The following is a 13,087-nucleotide window of genomic DNA, read 5'->3' on the forward strand; positions in this document are numbered from 1 at the left end:
GACCTCTGGGTTAAATGATGTTAATTACCATATATAAATGGTGGAGAAACATTTTCTCCAAAAGTTACTATAAATAACATAGCGGAAAGCAGTTTCTTTTGTCTTGCCCAATAAAAGATATTGTGTCTAAATAGTGGCGATAATGTAATAATTCTGACCTTTAAGTTCATTTTTAATAAAATGATGACATATTTCATACTATCTAACTTCTCAAATTTATGATTACATCTTCTCATTGCATACTCTGACACTGATTTTATATAGGCAATAAAGACAAATGTTCTCTTGAAATTCAGTTTTCGACCAATATCTAATATTTAGTAAAATAAGATTAGGACAAGTTTTATGAATGAATTCTAGTCACTTTGGTGAAGGTTTGTGAACTAGATATAGTAAATTAAAATTTTTCATAAAGGAACATCTTTGGCAATTTATTGTGTGATAAATGTTGAGAAGAATATGTCAACAGGAAGTATATTCATTTCTATTTTCAAGTATATATAGTTTGAGACTAAAGAACTTGGTAAAAATAGTACATTATAGTGAGGGTGTAATAGTACAAAGTAGCTATGGGTTAATATTCTCTATTCTTACCAAAATAATATAAGAATTTAGAATATTGAAGACAATGCTTGACTAAAAATTATTTTACTCTCTAAATAGTCCTGGTGAAGAGCAATAAATTAAACCTCAAAGGAGTTGCAGTTTTGTTCTGAATGGCTCTGATGTATTGCAAGTAGTAAACAGAGCAAGTGAGTAGAGCTGCAAATATCAGTACCCCTTTGTGTAATGGATTTTGGACAACTCGCAACCGCTGGCTATCACTGTTAGCTCACCGCCATCACCTCATCCCGGCCATGGAACAGCTCATTGTGGGAGAATGCCGGAGGTGAGGGGAACTTCCACCTCCTTCTCCTCCTCCTCAGCTGAGACTGGGGGAAAATCGTGGAGGATGAAGCAGGGAGGGGAAGAGGGGCTTTCCCCCCCAACCAGAAAAAAGATCACTTGGGAGAGAGTCACACACTTTTCATTGCACATGAGTTTTTTTCAGAGAGTTAAGGGGTATTGGGGGCTGTAAGCCAGATCAAGGAGACAGAGAGAGAGAGAGGGGAGGAAGAGAAGGAGGAGCATTCTCCCGCAGTGAGTTATACTGTGGCAAGTTGCCCATGGCGAGCCGGCTGGGGTAACCTAGCGGCAACCTCGCTGTGGCAAGTTGTCCCATTCACTTGTGTAACTTACTTGACTTATCCTGCTACTTATAACAAAGGATCATTTGCATATGGATCATCTCTGTTTCAGACTCTGGTACCTGGAGAATAATCTTTGTCATTAGTAAACTAGAAAGATTGTTCTTGACTATTGGCTAACTGAAGTATAAGAAAAAATAAAATATTTTTATTTATTCATATTCCACTTTTATTACTTTTATAAATAACTAAAGGAAGCGAACATATCCAACACACCTTCCTTCTCCCATTTTCCTCACAACAACCACCTTGTGAAGTGGGCTGAGCTGAAAGAGAGTGACTGGCCCAAAGTCCCCCAATTGGCTTTCATGGCTAAGGCAGGACTTGAATTTATACTAATTATTCCTTTGGTAACAGCATATCAGTGTTCCATTAAATTACTGGAAAAAATTAATCAAATTATATGTACACTGATGGTAAGCCAAGAAAAAATATTATTTAATTCACAAACTTTAATTCTAGAAGTCCTTTACTATGAAGTAAGTATTTTATTGGTTAGACCAACTTCAGGTTTGAAATTTTAATTGCAGGTTTGTCTGATGCTCTTCTGACAGTTTTGATTAATGTGCTATTGAAAATAATTAACATTAAGTAAAATAGGGCAACATAAATACTATAGAAATGTTATTGATTAAGTTCATTTTGAATAATCTTACATAATTTATATTAGCTGGTATTAAAAACTGTTGACTATTAAAAGAATATAATTCTACAATTCTGTTTTATAGTTTAACTTCTAGATAATATGCTGCTTAAACAAGATGATATTTAAAACTAAAGAGCCCTCTAGTGAAATTGCCTTAAAGTTGCTACATTTTTTCTTTTATTATTCAGTTGCAGAACTTCTTTAAAAGTATTAAAGTTATAATCTATTTGTTTAATAAGAGAAAAATTAAATTAATCAAAATCCAAAAAATAAAATCATTATCTAAATTGCATATGGACTTAATTCTGATATATTGCAGTATTTCTCAAATTATTCTTAAAACTTTCAAGTCTAATTATTTGGAAGAATTAAATCAGTTCTTTCACAACATTATGAAGCTACTTTGTATGGCGTAGCCTTAACAAAAAAAAATTAGAGGATTTTAAAGATGTGCACAATTATTAAAAGGAGCTAGAAGGAAACACCAGCACTAACAAATTATAGTATTGGTAAAATCCTTAATTGTAGTACTGTGACCATACTGAAAATTCATAGTTTGCAGCTGTTAAAATGTTAAAGAGTTCATTCATAATCTGAAATAATTGCTAGCAAAATCTTGCCTGGTAAATACCAATAGTATTTTCTTTTTCATATTCTTGGAAGGCATGATGCCTTACATTAGGACATGACTCTCTAGGGTCCACTTATAATTAATGTTGTGATGTAGCTAATTAAGAACACATAATTTAAATTATACAAATCAGACTAAACATATTAAGTAGAATCTGGTACATCTGATAGGAATGCTATATCAAAAAGTGTGCACCTGTTTTAGAAAAAAAAAAAAAACAAAATTTCAGTGTCATGCAAAATCATGGATTTCTATGCATGCATAGGTGGAGAAGTCTTGAGGGTCCCAGTTCTAGTTAATTGTAGCATAACATATGAAGGGGTTAAAATAGAGTTCCTCCTAAATTCCACTATCATCTTTATAGTTTTAAGCATATTCAGCTCCAGATTGTTATGGCTGCACCGGAGGGCCAGTTGTTCAACCTCCCATCTATGTGCAGATTCATCACGTCTTGAATGAGGCCAGTGACTGTTGTACTGTCTGCGAACTTCAGAACTTTAACAGAGAGTATGCTTCCCTCTGATGAAATAATCCTATCCCAACTGAAAATATAATACTGCAGCAATAAATCTAATACCAGATACAATACTTACTTAGGGACTTCTACTAAAATAAAAATACTTTGCCAGTGAAAATTCCCATATGATATTTGCTGTTGCTTTTCAACTATCTATGACTGGGAGTTTCCAAAAACTGTATATGATAATAATCTTTTAATTTTGGGGAAATTCTTGTCTGGATTGAATTTTACCTATTAACCTTCATCTACTTGAACTAAAAACAGCTTTATGACATTCTATAGATACAGTGACATATCCATATAGATATTCACACCTATATTGCATTAAGTATGTAAGTTTACACAAAACTAGAAATTACATGTCATTAATACTTGGCTGGACTGTCCTAGGCACATCAAATCCTGGACTAACAGGAAATGTGAAACATTTTGTTTATTCTTGGATTTTTTTCAAGAACAGTCCAGAAAGTTCTAGGAATAGAACAGTGCTGGCACAGCTCATCACTCTCTTCCCTTTTCCTCATGGCCTAGGTACTAGTTTGCCCAGGGATCTTCACAGCACATCTCCCTGCTACCATTTTATATTTGAGCACAGCATAAGTGACTGGTCCATTCCACTTTTTGCTCCTTTTCCCATAGCTTTTCTTCCCTGCAGCTGCTGTCATCCTATATGACCAGGCCACTTGTCCTTCACCTGGCCTTCCCATTTCCTCCTTTCATTGCCACACTTGAATTGAAGAATGGGATACTCAACTGGCCCAGCTACTCACCCCTCTCTAGATGTTCTCTTCACCTTCCTTCCTTTATCTCTTCTTAGCTGCCACACACACTGATAGCTTTATTTTCCCCTTCTGTGTTATTCTAGAGGCCCTATATCTGGAACACATATATTCTGGATCTGTGTCTGGATAAAATACGTATGTTATGTTCCAAACATGGATTACCCAGTTCTGCCTGTTCCATGTACAGCAGGGGTGTCAAACTCAATTTCATTGAGGGCTGCATCAGCATTGTGGTTGCCCTCGGGTGTGTGTGGCCAGGGAAGGTGCGGCCTACTAGGTGGGCGTGGATGGAGTGGGTGTGGCCTACTGGGTGGGCGTGCCCAGCTCTACATCATTCGCATCAAGGGTGCCTGTGGGGGCCTGGGCAGGAGTGGGACAGATCTGAGGGTCTCTGGCAGAAAGGGATGGGACCAGGGCAGAGCCCATCAAACCGGATATGTGAAGTAGGCAAGGACCATTTGCTGGCCACTTCCAGGCGATGATGCATTTCTTCATTCCTCACAAAGGGTGACACCTCCCCAGCATGCACCCAGGGGGTGGGGCCAATGCAGCAGGGGCTGGTTCCTCACTTTCCAGACAGCCTTATATTGCTAAGACTGAATGCATTTCAGCATAGATGGCCACCACAAAATTGTACATTGCCTCCTGGCTGGCCTGGGCCAGGGCCAAGGCAGTCGGGGCCGTTCCCTCACTGTTTCCAGGATGGCTTCGTGGGCCACATAAAACCACTTTGCAGGCCGCATCCGGGCCCCGGGCCTTGTGTTTGACATGTCTGATGTACAGGATAGCTTGTGCACTGAACATTCTGGATATTACCAATATAAATGGTTAAGAAGAGACATGCCTTTCCAGAAGTCTAGAGATATGATAAGGACATATTCCAAGGAGTTGAAAGGCAAATATTGAAGGATGCAAACAAAAACTTGATTACTATTATGCATATTTCATCAACTGTAATCAAATCATGACCTAGTATTTCTTTATGATTAATTGTCAAGTGTATATAAAATTTGCTATAAAGTATTAATAAATATATTGATTCCAGGAGAAGGATATCAGTGTTCAAATTTTCCATATTTTCCCATTGTGCTATATTGCTTCTATTTTCTCACAGTTCTCAATAATACATTTTTCTCAGTGGGTGGTGCAGTCTTCTAGATAAAATGTGTTTTCTGTTTCTCTTAGAAAACTGTAACTACAGCTTCTATGATCACCACTAAGACACTACCTCTTGTTCTGAAAGCAACAGCAACCATGCCTGCCTCTGTTGTGGGTCAAAGACCTACAATTGCCATGGTGACTGCCATCAACAGCAGCCAGAAAACTGTCCTTAGCACTGATGCACAGAACACGCCTGTCAACCTCCAGACAACAAATAAAGTCACTGGTCCAGGAACAGAGGCAGTACAAATAGTGGCAAAAAATACAGTCACATTGGTAAGCAAGCTGGGTAGCTCAGCACTTGAACCATTTTTCATAATAAACATAATATGAAGTTCTGTATACTAGAGAATAGAGTGTGTTATTTATATACTTTGAGAATATATTTTATATTTTGATGCTTTGCTTAAATTAAAATTACACATTTTAAAATTTTTCAATTTTAATTACTATTAATATCACAGTACTCCACAACTACAGTACTACACAACTATGTATCCTTAACACATGTTCCAGTAATAAGATGTTAAATTGTTTCTATGATTCTTACTCTCCTTGCTGAAAAGACAAAGATTCCTTAATCTTGATCATAGAAGTTTATGCTTGGGGACTCTTTATTTGAATGGTATAACTTCTGACATAGTTTACTTTTTCAATTTTGTTGCTTGGGGAAAAAAAACTCCACCAAGACTTGTTTAACTTCATCAAATATTACTGCCACTGGGTCCATAAAATGATACCTTGCACAGTGACATCTTGCCAGCATTTTTTCATTCTATAACAATTACAAGCACTGTTATGATCAAGGATCAGTCGACAAAATGTCAAACAATTGAACCCTATTAAAATGTAAACTTTAATTTTGAATGTGAAGTCAGCTATTTAAACAAATACAATTTGCACTTCCGGTGGATTTTGCGCGCGCGATGGCGGCTACTTTCTAGCCGTCCTCCTGGGCAAGTGTAAGAACCGCTATGAACAGCAGACATCAGCTGTTCAGCGGTTCAAAATCCCCCTCACGGGCAAAGGGGGGAGCAGAGAGTGTCTGAATAGTGGTAGAGCCTCTTTTGCACCCCCCCCCTTTTTTGGGGGGGGTGAAAGGAGTGCTCCCACGGAGTTCAGGCTTGTCTCCGCTTCCCAGCTGTTTTTGTCCTCAGGGACAAAACGAGCCGCTGCAAACACCTCCGTGATTAAAGAGAACTGGTGAGTTTTTTCTTAAACGGACAGAGCTGAGTAGAGGATTGGTTTTTGCTTTCTTTGATTTATTCGGATTTTAAGTTTTAAGACTTGTTTCTATTTTTATTCTCTCTTTCTATTTTTCTTTCTTTGTTGAAAGGGAAAGTAAAATGGCGATCGGCAAACCTCTTGGTGTTTTTTTTTCGGAAGTTAGAATGCTGACCGGCAGGCTTTTTGGTGCTAATTTTTTTTTTCCCTTTTCCTTTTCTATTTTCTTATGATTGGAATGGACTGTTAGAATTATTATTTTTCTAATGACCTTCTTTGGAGGGAGTTATGATTTTTGAAGGAATTCTTATAATTTTTTTTTTAAGAAGGATTAAAGGCTTTTTTCTTAAGATGGCTCCAAAGCGTCCAGGGATTTCTACAGCTTCTAAATCAATAGTTCCACCCTCTTCTGGGGGTCAGTTAACAACTATGAAGGATTTGCAAGATATGATGGGAGATGCTATAACTCAAATTAGGGCAGAAATGAAAAAGATTTTAGAGGAAAATAATAAGATCTTGAGACAAGACTTTGTTTTGGCTTTAAAAGGAGTTGCTTCTGTTCTTGAAAAGGTGAATTCCCATGTGGAAGAGGTAGCTGAGAAAGTGGAGATAATGGAGGGGAAAATTGAAAGTATGGAAAAAGAAATGGAAAATGAGATTCTTATGCTTCAGTATGGACAAATGGAATATGCTTTAAGAATCAGAGGCTTGGGAGAGTCTCTGCAGGGAGATTTGAAAGAAATAGTTGCAAAGGATTTTGCATTGATTTTGAACAAAGAGAAAGAGGGAATACTTAGTGAAATTGAAAAATTATTTAGGGTTAACTCTGTGGTGGCAACACAAAAGAATTTGCCAAGAGATGTGGTAATTTACTTTGGAAAAAGATCTTTACGCAATGAAATTGTACAAGCTTATTATAAGAAGAGATTTCAAATTGCTTCACAAGACGTTATAATCTTTAAGGAGATCCCATCTAAAATTTTAAGAAGAAGAAAGGAGTTTGCTTTTCTAGCAAATGAACTTAAAAAGAGAAAAATCCTATTCAGATGGAATGTCCCGACTGGAATGGTGGTGAACTACCTGGGGACATGTTATAGACTTAATACTGTTTCTCAAGCAAAAGATTTTTATATTTCGGTTTTGGGAGTATGCGCATCGCCATCCATTAAGTTTAAAGCTTTGGAAGAAAAGAATGTAGAACTACAGTTTGAAGAGCCTATATTTATGAAAGTTGGGGAACCCCTGTTTGAGAGGCCCCAACAAGTCCAGGTTGAGGAGCAGAAGACAACTTGTGCAGCATATAATTGTAAAGAAAAGCAGCAACAGAAGAAGGCTAAGGAGGTTTCATATTCAGTGGTTTCTGAATTTCTGGGAGAAGTTAGACCTATAAAGCCTTCGGAGCAATTCTCAAGGGTGGAACTGCTGTCTGAAATGGAAATTGGGAAGGCTCCGGAGTCGTTGAGAGATTCAGGAATTTTGGAGCAACAGAACAAGGTTAAGGAGGTTTCATATTCAGTGGTTTCTGAATCTCTGGGAGAAGCTAGACCTACAAAGCCTTTGGAGCAATCTTCAAGGGAGGAATTGCTGTCTGAAATGGAAATTGGGAAGGCCCCGGAGTCGTTGGGAGATTCAGGAATTTTGGAGCAGTCTTCTAAGGCAGAATTTGCAGCATTCCTCTTGAGTATGATACGAGGATCGATGACAACGGATAACTGAGACTGATAATAATGACATTAGTATAATTGAGACTGATAAGGATGGAGTTTCTTATGGATGGAATTTGTTATTGGTGAAAATTGAAATGTTTAATGTGTTTATTGTAGATAGACGTATAAGGGAATTTTAAAGTTTCAAGTTTTAAATTTGTGTTCTGGAGGGAGTTTATAAAGAATAATGATAATATTAGTAATTATTATTATTATTACTTATAAGATGAAATTTGATTATATTTGCATAAGGGGATTTCAATGTTTTAAGTTTTCAGTATTGTTTAAGTTTGTGTTTTGAAGGGAGTATAATTTGTTTATTTTAGTCAGGGGACCTTAATGTTTTAAGTTTTTTTGTGTTTTGAAGGGAGTATAACTTGTTTAAGTTTTAAGTAATGTTTAAACATTATTATTAATATTTTTAAGAGAAAATAATCTGTTTAACTAAAAGTGTCTAGATTTATTTAGGATTTATATATTTTTTAAGTGTTTTTTTTTCTTTTTTTTTGGATAGGAGAGAAGACTATGAAGATTGAAGGAAATATGTACTTATTTTTAGTTTTTAAAGAGTATTTAGTTTTAACGGTATAATAAAGGTTTTTGTTTGTTTGTTTTAGGATAAAGAAAGAGGGAGAAATTAGACTTTATATTATAGGTATAGATATTCAAAGAAAGTAATGTTTAATGTGTTTTTTGGAGGGAGTTTATATAGAATGATGATTGTATTTAGATTTGTTTAGGTTTTAAAAGTGTTTTAAGTTTTTTTTTGTTTTTTTTTTCCAATTAAGCCTGTACTCAGCTCTGGGAAGTCCAGGGGGAGGGTTTGGGAGGTTGGGGGAGGGGGGGTGAGGTGGGGGGGGTATGGGAAGGGGATTTGTTTTTGTAAAATTTTAAAAATTTTCAATAAAAAAAAAACAAATACAATTTGCATTAGAAATATAACAGTGATTATCAGTATATGTTTAATATATGAGCCATCTGATGTTAACATTTGAGAATTAATCCAGAAATGCAGCTATAAGTAAATCTACTTAAGACCTTAGCATTCTAGTAATAAATTATTTCCTACGCATTCCTGGAGAATAAAGAAAATAACTCATTGTGCAAAGCAGTGGTTTGGGCTACTTTGAATATGAATGCTTATGTTCTTAACATAATTAAGCTTCTTGTAAAAAATCATTTGGATGGGTAACAAGACTGATAATATATTCTAATTATTATAGAGCAACTGCTAATGTATAAAAATTCAAAATGACTGATACAGTACACTCTTACAGTAATAACATATGTTTACATATTTATGAGACAAGCAAAAAGGCTAGCTTTATACTTCCTAAGAAAGGCAGTTTCACTCTTCAGAATCAGTTTGTGATGGAAAAGGCTAGCTATCATTATATAACTTTAAAATAATTCATGTACCTATACTTTGCTTAAAGCTTCTTTAGCTTCATCACCACCTGAGCTCACTTGTGTTGTTTAGCAGGTTCAAGCTACAGCTCCTCAGCCTATCAAAGTGCCACAGTTCATCCCTCCTCCCAGACTTACTCCTCGTCCAAATTTCCTTCCACAGGTGAGTCTGTTCAGAATAGATAGCAGCTAACCAAATTGTGTCAAACTCAGTGAGAAACAACTTTGATTTGAGGTTTGAAAAAGACAACATTAGATATTTCACACATTTAATAAGAATTAGGGCTATCAAATCCATGTCGCATGAATCTGAATGACCAGGAGCGCCCATTCACATGGTTGAATAACAGCAGTGAGTGAGCATTGTAGCTACAATCTATTGTTGAGTTGGATTCTTGCAGTCCAGACATGGTTGCCAGCAATAAATTCTGCCCAATTTTTCAAATTAAAGCTCCACTTTTGCTATCTTGTGGGAGTGTTTTGTTCCAATTGTTTCTACACGCTTCATCAGGTCTGTCAAGAGAGGTATGCTTCAGGCCTTGTCAGTTAGATGTCATCTGGTGGATCAGGAACTTTGTCTTTTCTGGCTCAGAACCTATCCTTCCTACCCAAGATCACATTGTTCCTAACCCTTCTGTCATTGAAAAACCGCTTAAGATCTGGCGGTTCTCCCAGGCTTGGAGGTCAGGAAGTTAACTAACACTGTGAATGTAATTAACTTTTTGTTGCTGGGATGTACCCAATTGCCCCAGTTGCTTCTCTGTATTTATTATGTGCTTTTAATTTTGTTGCTTTTTGGTATACTAATGTATGCCAATAAAGTGTTCACCACCCAGTTGTTGTCAACTGTGATGAGTTTGTAGTTTATTTTAGTGTAATTTGCTCTTACTGTTTTCTAGAAAGGATTAAATTTGTTAAGGGAAGATTAGTTGAACAAATAACTTTCTGAAATAAGTTCTCTCCAAATATTAAAGGCAAATGTGCAAGGGGAGTATAGCAACCCAGACAATTGCAGCAGAAAGCTAGAGTTTTCTTATTATTTTGATGCAATGTAATGGTTGTCCTGAATTTTGCATCCCAGAACTAGTAGCCATATGTATAACATCTTATATGCAGTGCTTTGAATGTCTAATACTGTTTCTTTCAATAAATGATTCTTATACCTCAGTGAGGTTATATTTGTCTCCTTCACCTCCATTCCCTCCTTTTTAGAGAACTTCATATTTCAGAGATTTTCATCTCTGAATTATAAAGTCAAGAACATTATATAAAGAATATCCTATTATGTTAGATTCAACATTTAAAATAATAATGTATGAATTCTCTCAATTAACACAGAGATTTAGGGTTAATATAAGCATAGCTGCATTTAATGTATATTTATTTTGCATAGATAATTCCTCTTACTGTTAATATTCTTAAAAAATATAGCATTGGAAAGTCCAAGCTCAGTAAGTATTTATAGTCCAAGAAGGTCAAGATGATAAATATGCCAAAATATTTTCCTTTATTGCCAGCTGTACCAAGCAGCCAAAGAGCTAGTTATGGTGCGGCACTTAAATCCACCACTAGATGTCATTCAAAGTCCATTTTCCACTCTTAAAACAAAGGGTTGATTTCTTATATTCACCTCAATATTTTTTTTCAAGAGAAAATCTTAACAATTATCTCAGTTCTCAGATTGATCAAAACTGTAGTTTTGTGTTACTTTCACTTCAGTATTATGTATTTCTGCCCCCAACTAGCCAGTATTATGTATTTCTGTCCCCCAACTAGCCAAAGAGCTAGTTATGGTGCAGCACTTAAATCCACTACTAGATGTCATTCAAAGTCCATTTTCCACTCTTAAAACAAAGGGTTGATTTCTTATATTTCACCTCAATATTTTTTTTTTCAAGAGAAAATCTTAACAATTATCTCAGTTCTCAGATTGATCAAAACTGTAGTTTTGTGTTACTTTCACTTCAGTATTATGTATTTCTGTCCCCCATAACAAATTTAAAACGTCGCTTCTGTTCACACCCAGAGGTTTTAGGTTTCTTGGGAACCTTTCCCAGGAAATTCAGTTGTAAAATAATAAAGAAAGGATCAATATTCTCACCCAGTCCAAACATGCTGTTTACAACATGCTAATTAAAGCTTTTGTTCTTGGTTGTCAGCAGCTAATGGCCGGCTGCAGAGGTGTGGTTGGTCTTTCCCCTGCCAGTTTAGAGGGCTTTCCTTGGATCGAACGGAGAGACTGCCATCTCTCCATGATCAACAAGGCACCCCTCCTTCTTCATTGCCTCTTCGGGGCAACTTTAGGCCCTTTTCAGAGCCCCCAGCAGGACAAAATTGGGCGCAGAAGGCAGAGCTTTACCTTCCTGCGTCTGTCTCACCACAACGCAAAACCGGAAGCATTGAAATTCAATGTATTCTATGCTGCCACATCAGGACTTCAGAAATTACGTGACCCACTCTAATTTTTATTACAAGCTAACTTATAAGGTAATATTATCTCTTTAGTCCAGACATGTCAAACTCATGACGTCACATGACATCGTGCGACATCTTGGGACTGTTTTGCAATTGCCAGCAATGGGGTGAGTGCGGCTTCCACGTGACACGTCTGACCCACGGGCCGGCAGTTTGACACCCCTGCTTTAGTCTGAATAATAATATGTGAAGTTTCCTGATGCAAAGACAAGGAACAGTTTTTAGTACCATGTGCAACCATTGTATTTGGAATCAACCAAGTTTGAGACAGATTTCAAATTAAGTATTTTTGTGCTGATATATATCTCTGAGTAACACAAATACTGTTGTGTGCTAAGTTGTGTTTGTTGGAAATAATCTGATATCTCTCTGTCTCTCTCTATCTGTAGGTTCGACCAAAACCAGTTGCCCAGAATAATATACCTATAGCCCCAGCCCCACCTCCTCCTATGCTTGCTGCTCCTCAACTTATTCAGAGGCCTGTGATGTTGACCACAAAGTTCACTCCCACCTCCTTACCTTCTACCCAGAATTCCATCCACCCAGTTCGTGTTGTGAATGGGCAAACAGCAACCATAGCCAAAACTTTTCCAATGGCACAACTCACCAGCATTGTTATAGCAGCCCCAGGTGCCAGGCTTGCTGGACCTCAGACTCTACAGATCAGCAAACCAAATGTTGAGAAGCAGGTACATCTAGAGGAATGCTGTTTGATTGGTCTGTATTTTTATTTACAATCCATCAGAGCTATTATAATTTGCTTGCTTTTTTTTTTGCTTAAGTATACAATTTTCATCAGCAAGAATATGTTTCCATTATTTTGCTAACTTTTCTAATTAAACTGACTTCAAGATGAGATAACAATTTTACAACAACCTCTAATTTTTTGGTTACACGATGGTATTTAAATACTTTGCAATCTGGATAGTTGAAAGAACATAGCCCTAACATAACAGAAGTAGTTATCATTTTCTTGGCAATACATCTTTTTTAAGCTTGACAAATTTTCCATTGATGCATGAGGAACGTGATCCACTTTTTGTCTCTTTTAGGAAGGTGCAACATACATGTGCATTAATTCACAATAAAATATGAACAGATAATCAGCATATATCAGATTAATACTTCAGTTTGCACAGAAGGGAAGGGGTAGTATTTCCTTCCATTTTGAACTAATAAAGAACCACCATTAGTGTTAATTGAGACTTAGTTATATTTTTAATATCTTTAACCATGATTGACTTATTCAGTAAATAGCGCCAAATATTTCCAGTACTGTTTCACAGTC

At 36.5% G+C, this 13,087-nt stretch overlaps 1 protein-coding gene across 5 annotated transcripts in view; it reads left to right on the forward strand.

Moving 5' to 3' along the window:
• Window positions 1-13,087, forward strand: part of PHF21A (PHD finger protein 21A) — a 158,091-nt gene that overhangs the window by 117,669 nt on the left and 27,335 nt on the right. For 3 of the 5 annotated variants that reach the window (XM_039358577.1, XM_039358560.1, XM_039358545.1), the window contains exons 7-9: window positions 5,012-5,263; window positions 9,398-9,487; window positions 12,189-12,488. In XM_039358577.1, the coding sequence (XP_039214511.1) occupies window positions 5,012-5,263; window positions 9,398-9,487; window positions 12,189-12,488 (642 nt within the window). The remainder of the gene's footprint in view (window positions 1-5,011; window positions 5,264-9,397; window positions 9,488-12,188; window positions 12,489-13,087) is intronic. The other 2 variants (XM_039358569.1, XM_039358551.1) reach the window with 1 other exon arrangement.

This window comes from Crotalus tigris, unplaced genomic scaffold (genome assembly GCF_016545835.1).
Source record: "Crotalus tigris isolate CLP2741 ecotype Arizona unplaced genomic scaffold, ASM1654583v1 scf7180000017576.4783729, whole genome shotgun sequence".
Classification (NCBI taxonomy): Eukaryota; Metazoa; Chordata; class Lepidosauria; order Squamata; family Viperidae; genus Crotalus; species Crotalus tigris.